General features: G+C 38.4%; 1 protein-coding gene across 2 annotated transcripts in view; it reads right to left on the bottom strand.

The window, feature by feature from the left end:
- Positions 1-1,236: 1,236 nt before the first annotated feature.
- cntn5 (contactin 5) overlaps positions 1,237-21,440 on the bottom strand; it is a 178,790-nt gene continuing 158,586 nt past the window's right edge. For both annotated transcript variants that reach the window (XM_023961649.1, XM_023961650.1), the window contains 8 exons: positions 18,398-18,547; positions 17,898-17,968; positions 4,535-4,769; positions 4,194-4,303; positions 3,887-4,073; positions 3,690-3,802; positions 2,589-2,757; positions 1,237-2,161 (listed from right to left, as the gene is read on the bottom strand). In XM_023961649.1, the coding sequence (XP_023817417.1) occupies positions 2,070-2,161; positions 2,589-2,757; positions 3,690-3,802; positions 3,887-4,073; positions 4,194-4,303; positions 4,535-4,769; positions 17,898-17,968; positions 18,398-18,547 (1,127 nt within the window). In that variant the 3' untranslated portion in view covers positions 1,237-2,069. The remainder of the gene's footprint in view (positions 2,162-2,588; positions 2,758-3,689; positions 3,803-3,886; positions 4,074-4,193; positions 4,304-4,534; positions 4,770-17,897; positions 17,969-18,397; positions 18,548-21,440) is intronic.

The raw sequence follows: 21,440 nt of genomic DNA, 5'->3' as shown, positions 1-21,440 counted from the left end.
GTTACGGTACGGTTCAAATGTAGTACAAAAAGGGCGGGGCCTGTTCACACACACTCAAATATTATCAACACACCTGCTAGCTGCAGAAATGTCCACATGTCAACATGCACACAAAACAGATAGTGTTCACGAACGCATACTTATGCCTTTAAACCAACTAGTGTGAAATCTTTCATTCATTCAATCATGCAAACTATTAGTGCAAAGGTGAGCTAACACCTGTGCTCAGGTGAGTGTTTATGTTCTTCTAAAATGGATGGTGGAATGTGAAAAGAAGGAGGAGGAGCGCCCAGCCACCCCCACACCCAGACCCCCGCCGCAGCAGCAGCGGCAGCCGGAATTCCCCCAGCGCCACACGATTATATCTAAATAGCATATTTTTAAAAGCCCCACACAAACACACAGTTATCATTAATAGATGATGAAGCATTAAACAGACAAAAAAGATTTATAACCGGATTATAAATAAGGTTATTTTTAGTGTGAAATTAGTTGTTTAGCAGACAACTTTCTTCTTAAACAGCCTCCGGTGGTCTTTTGAAGAACTGCAACATTAAATGGATCATAGTTCAGTATGAAGCACCTACAGACTGGAATTCCCTACGAAAGAACACTTAGACTCCCAAATCTCATATCTATGCCTCAGTTTGACTCCATTATGAAGGACCTAGAAGTAAAGTCATTAACCTCTAGCTTTTTTTAACTTTTTGATATTTTTAAATTCGTATAAAAGGCGTGTAACTTTTAGCATGATGGCCAGGATTCCTTGGAAAAGAGATCAAACGGATATCATTGGGACCTTCCTGGATAAATAACTTTTAATAAAATAAAGAAATCTTCTGCATTTGTAGAGATCTGTTCTGGGTAATGATTAGCTCCCAACTCCACAGACTTTATTTTTCACGTTAGGCCTACAAAACACAATTAACCCTTGTGCTATCCTATAACCCCACCCTTACATTGACGTGTTCTCCCTACCATGACAAAGGTGGATAAAGGTGTAGAGGATTTCATGTAATCCATGGACACCAGTGAAGATCACAAATCATTGAAGAAAAAAGGTTCAGAGCACTGTCTAGTAGGGTCCAGATGACCCAACTCCCAATGTTGAAGTGCCTAAGATACCACAAGGGTTAAATTAGGATTCTCTAACTTTAGATCATTCTATTATGAAGGAACTGAATTTTGGGATTCACATCTCTGTTTCTACACATCAGAAAAGACAAACAGCACTCATTTTAAAAATATACATCACATTTATTTGTACCGACACCAGAAGTTCATACAGAGTTGTCTTTGTCTATTCATGTATTTGGGCACTACAGGTGAGTACCTGCTTCCTACTTTCATGTATCCAACAATCAAACTGTGTCATCAAGCATTGCTGAACTGCTACCAAAAACAGAGTTGGACATAGCTGACACACACCACTGTTATTTGTCTAAAGGTAACACAATGTACAAAAAAAGCAAGTCTCGAAATAGTAAGAGTTTTGGTTCCATAAAAAAACGTGTTTTTCTCCTAAACGTGTGAATAAGAAAACAATGCACTTATCTCTACTGAGCTTCTGCTGCATTGCTTGCTAGGCAGCCAGGGGGGAAATTGATGCTGATAAATAATGAAAAGAAACAGGTCGGCTGTTGCCACCACCACAGTGGCTTTAAGGAATTGTTGGTGCTCTGCAGAGCCCAAAGAGAGACCCGCCTGGAAGTGATTCGGTGCCAGTCAATCAGGAGAACACACAACGTTAAGGTAATTAAATAAACCTCTCTGCACAAAGTACACTACAGTACAACATTACTGTGATGTTCCAAAGAAGTGTACAAATCAAACATCCAGGGCCTCTGCAAAAAGAAACCAAAAAAAGTAAAAAAAAGAACAGGAAACTGAGAAGAAGAAGCTGCAAGGAGCTGCATGTTAGCTGGCAGACTCTACCCCCCTCGGCACGCCTCAGGCCCTTTCAGTTGGTTAAGGCCAGAGCAAGCAGGCAGTCATAGGGAGTTAGGGAGAAAAAGACTGGTGTCTCCCGTTATAAAGGTGAGGGTGGCACAGCCGCCTCACCAGGAAGCTCAAGGCACCAAGAGAACCAGGAGCAGCGCTGTCCATGTTAGGCTTGGAGGTGTTCGGTGCACTGAGCACTGCCGACTTTTGGCTCGAACGCCTAAAAGAAGACAAAGGGGAGGCGCTAAGTCAAAACAAGTACACACAAAGAGTGATTCCTTTTTAACGCCAAGGAATGATCTTGTGAAGCTTGGAGCTTTAAAGTAATAGTTGTTATCCTGAAAGATAGAGGAGAAAACTGAAAGAAAATGGAAACTGCAAAAAAAGGAAGCATCTTGTCTAAGAGGCTTCCTCGGCAGATGCAGGATCGTAAACGGCCTGGTCGTCCTTTTTCCGAAAAAAGTTAATTGGTTGTAGAAAGGTTTGTGTGGGCGAAGTAATTAAAGCGGCATTAACCAAAGAAATATTGGCTCAGGCAACAGATGTGGCGACTTTGTGCAGGAGAACAGCTTGCAGATTGGGTTTTAGAGGTCATGCAGTGGAGTGGGGGATGGAGGGGGAGGGCAGCGAACTCGCTGTGAGCTTACCGGAGGAGGTGACAAGTCGAATTTGGGCGCTGGCGGCTCCCTCCCCCCCTTCACTGAGCGAGCGCACCTCAATGATGTAAGTGCCTCCCTCCGGCAGTGAGAGCACGGTGGACGGGTTAATGGTTCGTGTCACCTGGTTGTAGCCACGGCCCTCCTGTTTCACCAACACCTGCAGGACCAGAGCACACATTTAACTACATCTGACTTCTGCTTTGATCACTACAGTATATGGTGTGGTATTTCAGAGGTTCGTTTTTCTAAAACAATTATGGAAACTGTACGAAAAGGCTGTGTTGGTTCAATTTCATCCAACAAATACTGGTACTGACTAAATACTGAAATTAACAGAAAAGCAACAATGCTTTTTAAAATGTTAGAAAAAGGAAATTATGAACAGTTTTTTATTTATGTTTGTCACTTTTTCTCTTTTTTTCTCTCTATATCCATCCATCCATCCATCCATCCATCCATCCATCCATCCATCCATCCATCCATCCATCCATCCATCCATCCATCCATCCATCCATCCATCCATCCATCCAATTCAATTCAATTCAATTTTATTTATATGGCCCACATTCACAACAACAGTCGTCTCAATGGGCTTTGTATCGGTAATTGAAAAAGGGAAACATGAACTCAAAAGGATCATGAATACATAGAGTCCAATAGGAAAATACTAAATTGAACTAACAAACTGACTAAGCTATACTGGCATCCCTGCCCTTAGACCCCCCTTCGTGGTAAGGAAAAACTCCTAAAAAAAATGGATTCCGGAAAAAACGAAGAAACCTCAGGGGTGCCCACATGAAGGAGGGATCCTCCCCCAGGACGGACAGGGTATTTACCAGAACTCAAAGAGAAGAATTTACTTATCCAACTCTACAACTACACATTTAAAGTCCAGCAGACGAGCTTCATCCATCCATCCATCCATCCATCCATCCATCCATCCATCCATCCATCCATCCATCCATCCATCCATCCATCCATCCATCCATAACTGTTATGTTTACCATAAAGTAAACATCAGTAATTAAGTAACAAGACATTTCAGAACTCTGCACCCTGAAGCTGACAAATGAGAAGAGGAGTCATTACCATGTACCCGATGACGTCAGATTCGTTTTCTTTTGCCTTGACTGGTTCCCAGCTTAAGGAAACATTGTTTCCCTCTTGAATCCAGGCGAGGTTCACTGGGGGCTGAACTGGAGCTGCGAAGGGAACACCAGTTTTAGAGAAGAACTCCAGACAACAATTACGTTTTAGAGTTTTTCTGAAGCCAAAATTTCGTTTACGGTATTTCTTGGTCCTGGCTTCAATGGCAGCACAGGCAGGACCCTGACCGATGTTGTTGAACCCTTTAACCGTGATGAGATACTGACTGTTCCCATCCAGTCCTGTTAGGATCATGAAAGTTTCATTTTTCACTGTACGCTGTTTTTTTCCTGACTCCTCCTGCTCTGTTTCCTTCCAAAACTGAACCTGTTCACAGAAAAAAAAAAAAAAAAAACTTTAACAAACAAATTTCTTAAGTCTATTCATTATTAGGAAAAGTACATTTTTCATAGACAATCACTAAATCACAAAATAATATGAACAGACCTCATATCCTTTTGGTTTTCCAGGCCCGGGACTCGGGGGTTTCCAGGCCACCCTGATTTCTGAGGATGAAATGCTGTAAGCTTTTACATCGGATGGAGGCTCCCTTGGCTCTGTGGAACCCAACAAAGAAAGGTTAAAAAAGATTATATAAACAATCTGCACTGTACTTTGTATATCGTGTGCTGGTCCCTAGCCCGGATGAAATTCAGGATTGTGTCAGGAAGGGCATCCGGCGTAAAAGTCTCAAACCACCTGTTCAAATCAGTGAAAGCTGATTCGAAAGGTGAACGACAACAACTGTACTTTATCAATCCATTTAAAAAATAAGGAAAAAACCTCACCTCCCTCTGCAGAATGGATAATAACAACTTGGCTAAAGGGGCCGTCCCCCTTATTGTTGTACACGCCCACTTTCACTTCAAATGGAGTTAGTGGTGGGAAAGTCTCGTCTCTGTATTTGTACGTGGTAGAGTCCGCTGAGGTCACCATCTTCTCCTTCCAGCCTCGGGTGCCGTTGGCTCGAAAGGCGACAATGTAGCCAAACCCCTCACCATTTTGGAATTCCTCTGACACGGGCTGAGAAGAGGAAATCACCAGTAAGTGTCTAGTAAATGTAACATAACAGCACTAAAACTCTGAACATTTGCACATTTCTCCATCTGAACAGCATCTTCAGTGCAATCGAGGATCTTTTTTGGACAGAAAAGTTTTTTTTGTCTTGATAACCCCCTGTGACAAACTTCTGCTTTCCCAACCATTAACTGTAACAGCCTGCCACTATTAATAAAGATGCAGCCAGCCTTGAGTAATGGAAACAAATCATATTTAGCTCAGTTCCACACATTATGTAGCCATTTATCTCTCCGTGTCTGACAAGGGGATTTTTGCAACACAGGTTTTGTGTGCTGGCTTCGGTGATTATCTCTGGTTTTCCTAAAGTGGTGAAACTGGGAGCCGTCTTCCACAGCTGCTCTGTGCCTAATCAAATCAAATGCCAATTTATTAAGCCAGGGAGAATCTAATTAAAATTTGAGCAGCGGGGATTAAATCTTTGGCTAGACCTAATAAATGACAGACACCTGTATATCTGGTTTTGGCAACAAGTCTGCTGGTGGGGCGTTAACCCTTTTACAGTGGAGCTTTAGCTCCAGTGTTGACATTCTTTCGACTACCGTAACTCTTCAAGGGCACAATTAAGGTAATTCCAGGGGATTCTGGAGCGTAGGAAAGGAGCTTCGCACTGATATGCAACAGTTCATAGTAGCTAGTTCTCAGCTACTCTGAACTGTACACTGCTCAGCTGATTCTGTGCAGGAGAAAAATGGCTTTGCACTGTTTTACATTCTGTTAGTACGTTAAGTTATTAGATAAAGTCATACATAAAGTGAAGTTAGTATAACCCAGCGTCTGGGTCCGGTTCTGAACCGCGGTCTACTAGTTAGTAACCCCTGCATTAGTATGTCACATTAGCACGTTTTATGTTGTGCTATTGCATTACGCCAGTCCATAACATTTGTTCATTTTTCCTCACGTCACTGCGTCACGTCACTGCATCACCTTACTACATTATGTTAGTACTTTACATTAGTTAATTTAATGTGACATTAGTAATATGTTGCTTCTTGTGGCAAAGCTACATGCAAAGATATTTTTCTTATCATCAAAATCAGTTAATTGTTTTAACGGTTGAAGAGGTTCGGCATGGATGATTGAGGATGTTGTTCTTGAAAGAGTAAATGAAATAAAATTTCTTGGAATCATTTTGAATCATACATTATCATGGAAACCACACATAACTTATGTTCTCTCTAAATTGTCCAAATCATTAGCCATTCTACATAAAGTCAAGTATTTTTTAAACACAGCTACATTGTATATTCTATATTGTTCCCTCATAATTCCTTATTTGACTTATTTTTTTAGAAATCTGGGGGCATAGTTACAAGTCAAACACAAAACCTATTTTTATTCTGCAAAAAAAAGCAATTAGAATGGTAAACCACTCTTCATACAATCAATCCACAAAACAAATATTTCCAAAATTAAGGGCACTTACATTTTTGGATTTAGTTGATCTTAGTACTGGAATTTAAAGTTAAAAAACAATGTGTACCTGCCAAAATACTGACTTTGTTTGAAATAAAAGTTGATAATTATGATTTTCGGGGTAAATATATGTTTAAAAAGAAAGTGGTCGGAACTAATGCATTAAGGAAGGAATAGTATTTTTGTTCACGGGGTCAACATGTGGAATTTATTATCCGACGATCTGAAGACTGCAAACTCCATATTTCAGTTTAAGAAAATGTATAAATTTAAAATAAATCAAAAATACCTTCTGGACTGAGAGACTCTGGTGGTTGTGAGGTAATTTTGAGAAGTGTTTGTTTTGTTTTTTGTTTTTCTCCTCTTCCTTTTTCTTTTCTTATTTAAGGTTCTAACAATTTGTAGGTAGATGTGATGTTTGTATTCAGGGTTGGGGAAATGAGCCTTGGCTTCACCCAACTCCTTTTTCGTTTCATTTTGTTCAATGTTTATGTTTTTTTCAATGTTTATGTTGACATCGTTCAGTGTCAATACTTATGTTGATGTTTTTTTTAAGTTAGTTTGTTTAACATAACCGAAATAAATATCTCTAAAAAAAAAAACTAAAAAAAAAATGTCAAAGAGCGTTAGACAGCGACATCTGTGGTGTTAAAGGGTTAATAGGACAAATTCCAAAAGCAAAACATTGTCCCCTGAAGGTATTGTCTATGTTACCTTTTTTTTTATGGGGAGGCTGCTTGGAGACAGATTTAGTTTTCATTTCATTCAACAGGACCAGTCACTGCAACTGCCAAATTATAAGGATGATGCGTGGGGGAAAAAAGAGCTCTCATCAACGTTATCATCAGAGGAGGCAGTGCTCTTAAAGACATGCCAATTAATGTTCGCCTTCTCAAATCAGCGCAAATTAGTTTCCCAGATTTACAATTACTTGTGGGGAGTAAGATAGCGCTGGATAAGTATGAACAGGGTGTCACAGGAGTGTAAGTTAGGTCCCCCGGATGAAATGATTGGACCTGCTGGGCTCACTGACGGTGACTACGGGGGCATCCCTAATGGTCCTCCGCATGACTCCTTGAGAGAAAGCAGTCAAACAGCCGGCTCTAATGAGATGGTTGAATGAAGCTGCGGAGACTGTTTAGTCATTCATCCTGCTTAATAACCTTGCCCACCATGGCCATCTAAGCTTTGACAACTCTCCACAGATGATTGGAAAGGCAGAGCTGCCACGTGCTCGCATGGCTCGACTGCAAAAAGGGTGAACGTTCCTCCAGCGTCTCTTTTAATATCCATCTCCATTGATCACTGACGGAGCCGTGATTTATTTTAAAAAGCATTTAGCAGAAAAAGAATAAATAGAGCAGAGCAAAACCAATTTGAGATGCCAGATACCACAAGGAGGCTACTGCATCTAAGTAGGGGGAGCAAGAATTGTAATTTGATGCTGCTTGCTGAGAGGACTGTATTTATAAGGCAGTTTCCCAGACTCTACCATTTCAAAGGGCTTTTACCCTGTAACCCACATTCACCCATGCACTCACATTCCTGCACTTATTTCACCTTTTTATATCAGGAGTAAAAGCCACAAATAAGGGAGTGATGAAAATCATTGGGAAAAAGTCTCTTTGAATTGATAAAAGTAAATGTGGAAGTGTATTGATTTAAAACATTCAAAAGTTTTGTGCTCTCTCAGAGCTAAATAGATTCAATTAAACAACAAAATGTCCCCCCTTCTTTAATAAAAGACAGAAAACAAGGTTATTATAGAAGAATAAAACTATTTAAACCAATTAAAGGAACAGAAAGGCATGCAAGGTAAACATATCGATGTAAAACATTTTAATTAAAGAGGTTTGAATTGTTTATTGATGAAAATATGAACTGACTCCTTGTTTGGAAAGCACAAGAGCTCGTAAGAGCAGGAAGCCAAAGCCATGGTCTCAATTCAGTTTTTCTAAATAATGGCCTTTCCTTGATGCCTACTTGACATTATTCTTTAGCTTCTACCTTCAGATACATATGTTCTTTTTTCATTAAAGATAACTACTTTTATATTAGTGGTATTAAATGTTTTTTCTTTGGTGTCTTGAAGTTGTAGGAACTGAAATCTTCTTTCTTTAAATGTTTCGCTGCTCATTCAAGCGGCTTTGTGTCTCTTTCCATTTGTCCGTTTAGACCTTTCATTGAACATTAAGAGTGCAAAGGATCACACAAAAACATAAAGTGGGCCGGACTTCTTGTTTTTGTTGAAACACTCTTTGACCAAAAAGGTTCAAGTTATCACTTTTATGAGTTCGTCAGCATTTAAAACCTTTACTTTAGATTTTCTTTACTGACTTTAACATTACCTACACAAATTGTATCATGATTACATTTAATTTAGTACATTTTATTGATTTAAAGTTCTAGAAAATGCTCTGTAATTGACAAATAATCATTTTTTTCTGTTTTTTTTAAACCAATGTAAGAAATGGCAAAATGATAGAACAATGCTTATTTTTAATCACATGTTTTTAATAAAAAACAAATTGATTTATCACTTCAATTTATTTCACCTAGTTTTAAATTGTATATACTATTGATTTGTGTGCTCAATATTTTCACTGATAACACCATAACCTAACAAGCCTAATCCCACTTGGGAGAATGTGGAGTTTAGGGCTTTGCCTGAGGGAACTGAGATGTGAACGTTAAAGATGACCTATCGACCAAATGACTTTCAAACTTTCAGCTTTTTGCTTGACTCTTTAAACCCGAAAATGTATTTATGAACGGGCACATTATCACCTGGACCCTTAAAATGAATGAGAATAACAGGGCACACGAAACGGTTCCTAAGCCGTAGTCGCAGTTTTTTCTGGATTATCAGGGAAAACTAACTCTGGTTCACTTTAAGCAAACCAAATGTGTCTAGTCTGATTTCTGAGTATTGCTTTAGTCAAACTGTTGTGAATCAGAAGCAGATGAAAAAAATGCAGCTGTAAAAAGCTTGTAGCTACAGTCGGTGGGCCACAAGCTTCCTGCTCTGCTCCATTCTGATGCATCCACTTGCAAACAAATAGATTCATGTCCGTCTCGGTTTTTCTCATCTGTATGGTTGGATTGTTCCGATAATGTTAGGTTGGGGTTGTGAGAGGCTGTAAGCTAGCTGGAGAGCATGTACGTACACAGATGGATGTCAGGGAAAGGGGCGGGGTTGCTCACTCCATAGCAACAGTTCCACCCACAACCCTGAACTACTCCCACTCTGCAGAAACAATGTTCTAGAAATTGGCACAAGTTTTTGAATTTGGGGTAAAAACTGCATGATCATAATTATGAGACAACTGGGAATTCTTTGAAGATAGATCAAAAGATGTTTAGATTGTGTCTTTAAGTTGCAGTCGCTCCTGTCTACAACCCTCCATGGGTCAGAACAACTCACCAACCAGCAAGACCCCTACAGCTAAACCACCTGTACAGGTACAGATACCTGTGACAAAAGGCTTTATATCCTACATCACAGTTAAGGTCCCTTTAAAAAGAAAACTGTGACATCATTTTGATTTTTTTTTTAAAACAAAACAAAAACAAAACAAACAAAAAACAGTGAAAGTTCCAGTCATTGACATTTAAATAAAATCAGAATCTTGAGAAGGGGCTCAGAGTTACTGACAGCTAATTCACTTTGAGCCCCTCAATCATTCAAATGTATGCATGACTTGGAAAGTGTCTTCATTTGTCTTCCACTGTATGTTTAACCAAATGGCAATCACCATTTTGGCTTCCTGTGGTTGTTCTCTAAGCAGTGGACTCTAGATTACATTTAACAAGGGCGTCATTGTGTTGTACTGGCCACAGCAATAACACTTGTGAGTTATAAATAGGAAATGATCTAGTGGCAAACACCATCCCATCTGGAATGGGCATTATCTCCCATAATGTGCCACTGAGGTGCACTTCCCCTGATGTGAAGGTTATCTTCCCAGTGGCAGTTGGGCAGCCATACCTAATAAATACAAGAATAACTGTCAGTCGCCTCCACATCTGTTCGCCATTCCCCTGTTAATATATCCTTCAACCCATCTTAATTGCAACTCCCTTCATAGTAATTCCAGACATGCATTGTCCTGAATCTGGGAGGGAGGCAAGCTGCTCTCATGAAAATGTTTCACTAATATCTCAAAAATGTGTTCTGTTGGCTACTAGCACATATCAATGGAAATCCCAGGATTTAGTGGAAATGAGTCTGGGAGTCAGTGTGGCCTCTGTAGAGGGAGACAATTTTAAATTTACTACACTTAATCACCCGCACTACTGCTGATGCGGTTCTGTGTAGAACAAGACCCAGCTGGCCTGTTTTGAGCTTTATCAGCACGTCGTCCAACTGTGATCAAGTTGAGCCCTTTGACTTCAAGATCCTGGATGGGTGAGTTAAGGTGAAAGGAATAAATTTGAACCTCGTTTTAAATTGTAATAAGCTGTGAGCTCAACCTACTGTTGGGCTTTTGTCAATATTAAAGTAGAAGATTTTTTTTCCCCCCGCTGGTAAAATCTACACAGCTTGTGGTTTTCTATTTGAAATGCCCAATCAATTTCAGCAGGAGGATACAATAACTGACACTTTAATCCCCCGCACAGGTGCTTGATACAAGTGTGGAAGATGGACGAAACATACTTGTCTCAAACAAATATGTTCTGTACTGAAAAAATAGAATACATTTACATTGCTTACAAGAATCAATTGTCCTGTTTTAAAAGTTTAGATTTTTGTAAGTTTATTTCCACTGGAATACGGTTTTATCCACCACATCAATTTTTACAAACCAATCAGTTTCACTGTCACAAGGCCGTGTCACACAGCCAGTTCGTACATTTTGCGCATATAGCATCCACAACAAATTGGTCAAACGTGGAAAAAATGAGAAAAGTTTTGCTTCTTGCGTGAAACTTTCACAGATGTACCATTTCTTGTACATACGTGGATATTTAAAGCCACACATTTGCGTATGCATCTTACAAAAATCTCGCACAATTGCGTAGGGATTACGTAATAAGTGCTTATACTGTAAATGACATAAAATACGCATAAACTGCGTAATTCACCCATCGCACGAAACCCTAGGTGGAAATCTGAGCACATCGACAAATGACAAATACAAGAAACACCTATGAATTACGTGTATCACACATGTATTACAAATAAAACAAAATTTCATCCGTGGAAAATGAGCAAAATGTATGTAGTGGTTGTGTGACAGGGCCTTTAGAAGCTGAATTCCAGCAGTTGACTGCTCCTTTAAGGTTTGTTCTTTTGATGGAATAGCCGAGGCCCCTTATGTTGACCTGCTAAGAGTCCTTCAGTTTGAGTTAACATTCAACATCTAGAGCCCAGACGACGGGTCCACCATTCATCCCTTCTGAAATGGAAAAAGGTCACTGTGCCTAAATGATAAGTGCTCCTTTGAGCCCCACAGGACAACCTCAACCTTTCTGATATCCTCCTGGATCTAATGTTCGTCTCACTTGTCTTTTTCTATCAAAAGGGTCATGACTTCATGGAGGCTTGCGTGCCACCACCTGGGTTTTTTTCAGTTGTTTTTGCCGGTGTGCAGCTGTGATATTTTGGTGCAAAACAGTTTGATTAAAAGCATGCATGTAGAACAAACACAATTCTTCTTTCTTTCTTTGCTTAAAAGTTTCACTTTTGAAATCTTTCTGAGGTGTAAAAGACGTCAGGAATGAATTGTTTTGAATTCTGGTAAATGGCATTTTTGTTGAGGAGCTGTTGTAAGTGGCACAAACTTTCAGCACGGCATGTGCAGCTGCTGGTTTGAAGAGGTGGTTGATATCAAGAAGGTGGTCTGACAGCACAGAGGAGCTAATGATGGCAGCTCAAGAACAGCTCTTTGGAGCAATGGAGATCAGAGTTTTCTACACCAGAGCAGGTCTCAGGTGCAGACTGCGTGGCCCTATAAGAGTTCAGCTCATAAAGGGGATAACAGACATAAAATACCTTCACAAAGACAAAATTCTTTCAATACCCACCCCGATGATAATGTTGGTTTTTGGTATTTTTAACATGTTATGGTGGCATTTTTCTGATGGTTAGAAGACATAAATAGGAAAATTATTGCTTGATTAATTAATTTTTTTCTTCAAATTGTTGTGAATCAGGAGCAGACAAAGAAATGCAGTTGGAAGTTGGATATTGCAAATAAGCCAGGCATGCCACAAGCTCGCTGCTGTGCTTCATTCTGATGCATCCACTTGCAGATGACTAGATCCATGAGCTGGCATCTGGCTCAAAACTGTACGGCTGCATTGCTCCAATATTGCTCGCCATTTTTTGTTGTACAGATAATGTTAGAAAGGGGGGCTGGAAGACATGTAAACAGAGAACTCTCAGCAACAGGGATAGGGAGGGGAGCAGGGTTTCTCCACTCTAACAGACCACCTACAACTCAGAAGCAAATTTCTAATAAACTACTGCGGCTCTGCAGAAACATTGTCCTAGAAAATGATGCAATTTTTTTAAAATTTTAGGTAAAAACAGCATAATCATAATCAAAAGACTATTAGGAATGCTTTGAAAATAGATCAAAAGATAATTGGAGTGGGACTTTAACATGGTGGATGTTAAAAAACATTTTTTTTGTTTGTATTGGACTAATTGGAAATGTTTTTTTTCTGTTCCATGATGGTCACCATCTTTGCAGGATGTGATGCCAAGAACCCAAACTTTCCCCAAAATTAAAAAATAAGAGGGACTGTTGGAAAACGGCCAGAATTCTCACCTGTCAATCAAAAGGCCCCACATTTTTACCTCTATTTTTACCAAAATTTGAATTGTAAATTTTTAAATCAAATAACCCCATTCATAAAAATTCACCTTGAACCAGATGATAAATATGTTAATTTCAGTGAAGTTAGACCATTTTACCATTGTTTACCATTTGGAGTAAATATATAAACTGAATTATTTTACAGCTATTGTAATCCTAATTCACATTTGAAAAATCTCAAGTTGTCACCTTCTTAAAATAATTGCCTTAGTCATTTTTTTGACAAAAATGATTTTTTTGCCTAAATCCTCTCCTCATGATGCTGGCCACCTCTGGAAAATTGCCTACATCCTTACATGCCATTTAACTCTTTTAGTATAATTGTCTATGTCAAGACTGTGACTTAGGCATTATATTTTGCCAGTTAACATTTTTATACTGTATTGCAATCTACAATCTAAAAAGAATCCCAAAGGACACTCTTCACTTTTGTGCTTTTTTACTCAGATGTAATATGAGTTATCACAACATGAACTGACTGGTGTAATTGTATGCTGTACTGCAATTTCTAAAAGCAGCTTGCAAACCATTATGGGAATCCTAAATGTAACTTAATAAAATAGACCGCAAAATTATGTTTCTCAGAGTAATCATACATTTTTGAAGAGTTATAGGGCCAGTCGCCATTACTTTGGTCACAAAAATTAACATAAAACAAAAAGAGCTGCTGAAAGATCCCGGTACAACTCAACATTTTTCTACCAACTGAAGCTTAAAGATGGAAAAAAAAAAGTGTGCAAGGCACTTTTTTTCTCATCTCTTTGTCTTCTTGAAAAAAACATAAAAAAATGGTTGAACAATCTCATTGACTGTGAAAAACATGCACAAGCCCCATCTAAATCTGGACCTAAGAGAGACTAGCAGGTAAAGGTTGAACCTGAAGTTAAGGATTTCACTAAGACTGGGTTGCGGGACCTCCCCAGTGTTGATTCACACTATCCTGCAGAGGCTGACCTACAAAGACTAGACGTTCCTTTACCCAGGTACAACCATCTCCTAACTACATTGTGAATACTAACAGAACGCTACAACTTCTGGGGTGAGGGCTGCTGGAGTCCAATATTTCCCAATGTTTTCCATGAGAACTATTATGTATATATTTCGAAAAAAGATCAGTGGGACTTTTTTGTTTCATTCCAACACGAGAATATTAGTAGGGATGTTTTTGACTCATGTGCCTCCAAGAAGATGAAGCGCGGCAAGAGAAGTCTCAGGTCAAGGATTCGGCCAATGAAGAGCAGACTGTTTGGACAATGAAACTTGTGCTACTGTGTCCTGAAACCCCAGCCAGCAGTCTATAAGGCAAAACAAAACTCCAGGTCCATACCTTTACCCTTTTCAACTTAGGTTCAAAGAAAGCTACTGCTACATTTGAGACAGATCAGAAGGTGACATGTGTCGTGAGGTATTTGCTCATCTTTAATATTGTCATTTTGAAGGTGTGGTCAAAGGCTATCCAGAATTCAAGGAGACCATAGTATGAAGTGATGGTTGCCATTATCAGAATCCCAATGTTTGTGTGTCAAATGCATACTCTGAGCTTGCAAGGAAATATGGGGTACTAATAACTCAGAAATGCCTGTTGCAGGTCTTACAAATGAAGTGTGACAGCATTCATAGTAAAATTAAACAAAAAATAGTTAGCAGATATTTTCACCCCAAGAAACCATGTCAATTATACTTCATTATACTTAATTATAGTATAAGGCTATCCCCTTAACATGTGAAACTTAATAGATCTTTCTTCAGGCTTCAGGCACAAAAGGCTACAGGCAAAAAAGCTTGATATCCAACTGTGCATTACACAGTTTCTTCAGTTTCTCAGTGATGGCAAAGTCCATTCAGACTGTCCTTCTCAGAAGCCTCTGTATGGAAAGAACTGCCACAAAGGGTACAGATGTAAAATGGGCCATTGGTATGGATAAGATCGTTGTGCTCTGGCATGTTCCATGTTTGTGTAACTTTGTTGTTTGTATGTCAACAGGCATTTGTTGTCACAGCTACTGTATTTTGATTAAAATTGTCAGTAACTATCATATATTCAACAAATTGTTCAGTTTTTTGCGTTTCCTGAAAAATCTGAAAAAACGACTCAGGCAATTATTTTAAGAAGGTGACGATAAGTAGATTTTTTTTATTCCTCTTGCATTTTTGTGTTTTCTGACATATTGCATATTTTTTAAAGTCAGTTATAAAAATTGACACGTTTTTGTGCACATAAATCTTTAGCAAATCTGTCTCTCAAAGTTTACTTAAACTAACCTGACACTAAGCTAACCATTTTTTTTAAACCAGCCGTAAGCAGGAAGTAAGAATGAGTCCTTCGGGTGCACTGAGTGTTGTGGAGTTAGGTATCCAAGCAATAAGGAGGAAGGAAGGACGGAGTGGTTGAACTTTAATAATTAAACAAAATTAACTGTAGGGTAGAAACACTTAAGAGCTAAAACAAAAAATTTAGAATGTGTGGAAAAATAAACACAAGTGGCAGAAGGTAGAAGAAAGCATAGAAGCAATGATGTGGCTAAAAAATTGGCATATATGAACAAGTTGCAACTAAGGTTCCAAAGTTGACCCAAATGAGAAAATTCAAGTTTGCCAAAACACAAAAGCCTTTTTTACCCTTATTTTAAGAAAGTAGATATATAAAACCACCTTTGTCCAATGTTCAGACCCTCTTAATTTCACAAGTTTACTCTTTTTTTGTAAAAAGGTACTTTTTGAACACCCAGAAGATCTAATTTTTAGCAAAGCTTTCACATTAATCTACTTTTTGAATAATCCGTTTTTACAAACAGCCAAAACTAAGAACACACTTTTCTTGGGTGAGGTAACAAATTGCAACAATCCCACACCCCCACAAGGTGAGTGCTGGAGTGGAGGTGTGTGATGTTATAAAAAGCAGCAAAGCCTTTCTGGCGTACTTGTGTCTTACTGGGTTCATGTTACCCAGGAACAAATACCAGGAAACAGTGAGTCACTTGTTTGATTCTTGGCTGGTTGGACATTTCTCTGGATGCCTTTCCTTACTTTCTTACCTCACACATCACCATCACTGTCTATCAAAAAAGCTCTGCTTTGCCAGATTTTATTTGTAAAGGTACCAAGACTATTTTACCAATGTTGGCTTTTACTTTGAACCTTCTCTCTTCTCTATGAAACCTTTAGGAAATGCATCAATAATGTTGCTCAGACTTCATTTTGAAATGATCTCCAGTCTCTTCTCATCAAGAGCTGCAAAAGCTTTTCTCTGCATTTTAATTAGATCCAATTCTGGCGGCTTTGGGAATAGGATGACAGCTCGGCAGCGCACACTGAGTGGAACTGCAGCCAGTCATCTTTATCTCAGCTGAAGGCAATGCAGCTGACTGCAAACCGATGCCATTGTGAGTGAAACACCAAGTCATCAGTCCATTTCCTTCAAGCTCAGAAGCACAAAATCCATCAGCCACGCTCCCTCCACTTTAATAATGTATGACAAAGATTCCCGGGCAAAAAAAGGGACTGTTTTTAATGAAGAGCACACCCATTAACAGATGATATATCATTATTAAGGCACTAGCTGTGGGATTTATCATTTTGGGTGATTTAGATCTTGATAACGGGGGAAGATCCAGCTCCTCTGTCCTATGGTTGACTTTTTTTTTGACATTATTGCCTCTGAACTTGTGAAGGATTTCTCAACAAGTAGATTTATTCTACTTTTACATCTTAGCAAAAAACTTTTCATAAATTAATATTTTTCTCCTGTTTTTTTTGCACATGTATTTTTTGTTCATTTCAAACAGGTTCATATTTACAAAATAATAAATAGGATACAAATGCATGTAATAATAAAAATAATAATAATGCAAAACATGTTTTTAAAAGGGAGCATGCAGAAGCTTAGCTTATTGAAGCCTGCGCCTGAAGAAACTATAGTTTTACTATCAGGATGTCTACTTAACCTATGTAATATAATAATAATTAATCATCATTGTTAACATACAATAATGATAGTAACTATACACTTTTGTATGTTTATATAAATGACAACCCATGTTTACCATCAATCCTTCAACCAGAAATCCTTCAGACCCAATGCAATAACCCTGTAAAACAACTCACTATGCAAAAGATAACCTTTGCACATTTTTTTTTCTCTTCTTCTCTATTTTGCACATTTCTTTTGCACATCTCTTTACCTGCACTGTTTTGTAAATAGCTTTTTAAATTATACCACATTTTCCTTGCTCTTGTTTTTATTTTTATTTTATATCATTCTTAGTCTTTTTTTCCCCTGTCAGTTGTTATGGTAACGAACAAATTTCCCACGTGTGGGATCAATAAAGTATTTCTGATTCTGATAACCTTTGGATGATATCGTTAAACAAATTGGACACATATGTATCATTTCTTGTACATTAAATCCACATCTTGAAAAGAGAGAAAAAGAATTAATGGTACTTTGCAAATGGCGACATATGCAATGACGTTTTTTTTTTTCAGAGATAAATTGAATAATTTTAAGAGCATAAACAGGCAAATGTGGGATATGATGGAAGTTTGTGAATATAGATACAACTAAGTGAGATTCACATCTCACTTTGAATGTTGAGATTTTCCTGGGCTTAATTTGCCTCCTATTTTCTGAACACCTAAATAAAACAGAAAGTAAAGGAAACAGCTTTGGTGTCACTGCCCATTTTTCTCCACAGAAAAGATTTAAAAATCATGAATTTGACATATTTTAGGAGCTTGCTTCCCTCTCTGGAGATCATAACTAAACCAAAACATGTTTGACATCATCTTTTTTTCTTTTTATGCTTGCATCACAGGAGTTTGGCAGAGGACCTACCTCCCACGAGATGACCAGTTCATGCCTTCGGCCGTCGCCCCCACTCACATTGGATGGTGCCACTGATGGCACTAAAAGGTTAAAAAAAGAAAAAAATGCATGATTTATTTCATTTTTAATACCCCAGAGAACAGTGGTGACTGCTGATTTGTTATTGTGGAGATCACAGTTTAGTTTTTTTCAATGTAAGCCTTTCGTCCATATTTAAAAGTAACTAAGTTCACAATTAAGAAAGTGTACAAATTATAAAGCTGTGCTGTAATGACAATTGACCTATGTAACTATTGCATTTTACATAAGAAATAAGCAGCTGGTGAAGCAGCAGAGGGAATTTTAGCTCACTGCAAACAACATTTTCCTGTTTTGTTTGCTTAATTTAGCAGAAATAACTCTTGAAATTCACAGAACGAGATTATTTTCAGCTTCTGTCTGAATAAAATGATGTATATTACTAAACTGGCTTATATAAAAGGAACGTTAGTCATGCTTGAAGAATTTACCAGCTTCTTTAGTCCTAACACGTCGAGAAGGTGCGCTCGGATCGCCAGTCCCAATCGCGTTGCTGGCAACAACTCGGAACTCATATTCCACCCAAGGGTTGAGCTCCACGGCCATGGCCGACTCCATGTCCCCGGTGACTGGGTCTGGATCTACAACAAGAGAGCAGTTTGGCTTAAGTCTGAGCATTCTCCACACTCATTAGGCTGCAGTTTACACCACATCCGGTGTGCACGAAATGCGCCGGCATGAGTGCAAACTCACAAACTCAAGGGTGTTTGACAGTATTTAGGCTCTTACTTCAGAAGAAAGCAAACAGGTCTTTTGCATTTCTAGCAAAGTGAGAAACAATGAGTGGCTGGGAAATGTAACACTCAGCATGGAGGTGGAAGCTCAGTGACAGAGAAAGTAGCAGATGTATGAAGACAAACTATTATGTGGTTTAAGAAATGTCTTCTGAAAGAAGAACATCTGCCAGTGTGTGGATGTGAAAGGTGGCAATGTAAACAAAAGGGTGAAGGGCTGAAGTCGCAGATTAAAAAGTGCGGAAATTTTCAATAATGTAGGACAAGAATGGAACATCGACTGTATATGAGAAGTGGACCGAGTGAGTGTGACGTCACCCATAGAAAATGACACTTCTGGAACCAAGTGAAGTACTGTAAATTCAGTCGCCTTTTCTTGTGGTACGGACGTCACCATGTTGGACATCCACACCCCTACAACTTAAAAGCAGTCTACACAAAATCTGTCAAACGTTCTTAACGTGACGTGGGACCATCAACTTTTATTGAGGCTTCTGGTGGATCAGTTTATACCTAGAACTACGGAAAAATATAATGAAAAAATATTTGGAGCGAGAATGGTTATTCTGACAAATTTAATGACTTAGTGATAGTTGTTTAGTTTTCTTTAGAAGTCTATGAGATTTTGGCTTCTCAAAGGCAGCGGGTACTTCCTGTTTGGAACATGACGGGCGAGGGGTCCCTCAGTCCAGCTCTTATATACAGTCAATTGTTTTAGCATGACCTTTTTACAGTTATAAAACCAATGTTATATCTTTTCCAAGCAGCTCTGTGCTAATGCAGCTGACCGGTGACTATTGATGACATCACGGAGTGGGAGTTACGTCTGAATTTGAAGACAATTTTTCCATAACTCTCCGTTTGGAGGGCTAAATGTAGGGGTAGGGGGAAGAATTCATATCGACATTACTGAGTAAAAATGCACCAAGTAGGAGCTTTGTGAACAAACTGAAAGAAGTCCTGAAAGGGGTTGTTGTTATAAAAGAGGCAGCGACCGGAGCAAAATCTACTGCGGTTTAACCCTGAAGAGAGGAACGAAAACACAAAGTTTAATTTTTACCCCAGAATGAAACAAAATAAGATATGCAGTATGAATTTTCATTTCATTGTACCTGTAGTTTTGTGTTATCAATACGAACCATATATTAACAAGTGGACCTTTTCTTTTGTCATGGCAACTGAGCAGGTGTTTCGTTTCTACACGCTACACTGAATGAGGTGAGAAGTGGTGCAGGTGCACAGGAGCAACTGGATGGTGGCCATCAGACATTTGTCATCAACAAACTGCTACTAGCAAAGCTTTGTTGTGACAACTTCAAGGATGTGCTACCTCCCGCTTTCTAAAAGCCTGGCACTTGATGGTAAAACTAATACAGCTGTGTACACCCACACCTTCTAATCTTCTTGTTTTCATCTTTTCTCTATTTGTATTCTTTTAATTCATTTATTTATGTATACTCATAAAGGTTGTTCAGTCTTTAATGTCTACATTTTCAGGTTTTTATTTTCTTTGTTCATTGCATTTCCCTGCACAGCTGCACGCTTGTTTTTGACAATAACAAATAAAAAGATTTTGGGTGAGACCTTCCCTGTAACAATTAACATTTTTTAAAGCAGGAGTTGATGATGCCACAACATTTCAGATTACAGATTTCCATTAAAGTTCAAGTGTAACATTTCTGAGAAATATTGCTTTTTTTTTTGGGTCAGGTAGAAAAATCGGTGTCAGTTATTTAACACATATTGCATCATATTCTCTTGACATTGTGTCATCATGTAACTTGGTAAAAAAAAAAAAGTGCATCTATTTTGGTTATTATTTGTTTATGACATGTCGCCTCTTAAAATTCTCATATAACAGAAAGGGACGATCTACAAGTCAACCAATCAATGGAACGTATTGAGCTCTGATTTCTTTGTATTGTATGACACGTAACGTAATCCACTGAACTGATTGAGTTGGTCCTTCTGAAAGGTACGCTGAACTCACATATCACAGAATTGTTTGTTAAAAGCTGCAAAATACATGATATAATTCCAATAAATATTATGTCAGTGTTTTAATTCACACAGAAAGTTGCTAAAATCCCACTCTGTAATCTTTTGAGCTTCTGTAAAAGCATGCCCAGTCTTATAATTATGATTCCTTATTTCTACCTTTTCTTTCATTTTTTAAAATCTCACTTTGATTTCTGTGTTTTTTTTTTGTTCTTCATTTTTATGGAAACTGGAAAAAAGTAGGGACTATGGGTTATGATCACTGATTGGATGATAACATTTGTCCATCAATTCAGCTGAAAGTTATCGGCAGCTTCTGCCTATTTCCATTTCAAACATGTTTTTTCATCTGTTACATAGACTTGAATAATTGACTATAGTTAGCAGTGAGTGTATATGTTTATATTTTGTTCCTTTTTTTTAAATAAAATGTTGTAAATAGATAAAGTAAACTAAATTTATCTGACATGAAGTGATTCTGGATTTGCTCGGTAGTGATCAGAAAACTTTTATAAGTATGGGGATATTGAAGAGGCATTTGAAAAAATCTCAAATATCAAATGTCATCAGCCAATCAGCGTTCTCCCCTAGTACCTACCTTTTTTCATCCTAAGCCCAGATAAACACAGAGGGTTGTGTCTGGAAGGGCATCTGACATAAAATCTTTGCCAAACCAAATATGTGAATTAGACCTACAATGTCTTACAAACCATCGGATCGGTCGAGGCCTTGGTTAACGATT

The sequence above is a fragment of the Oryzias latipes genome, chromosome 13 (assembly GCF_002234675.1).
Source record: "Oryzias latipes chromosome 13, ASM223467v1".
Taxonomy (NCBI): Eukaryota; Metazoa; Chordata; class Actinopteri; order Beloniformes; family Adrianichthyidae; genus Oryzias; species Oryzias latipes.
This window is presented reverse-complemented; position numbering and strand designations above follow the sequence as displayed.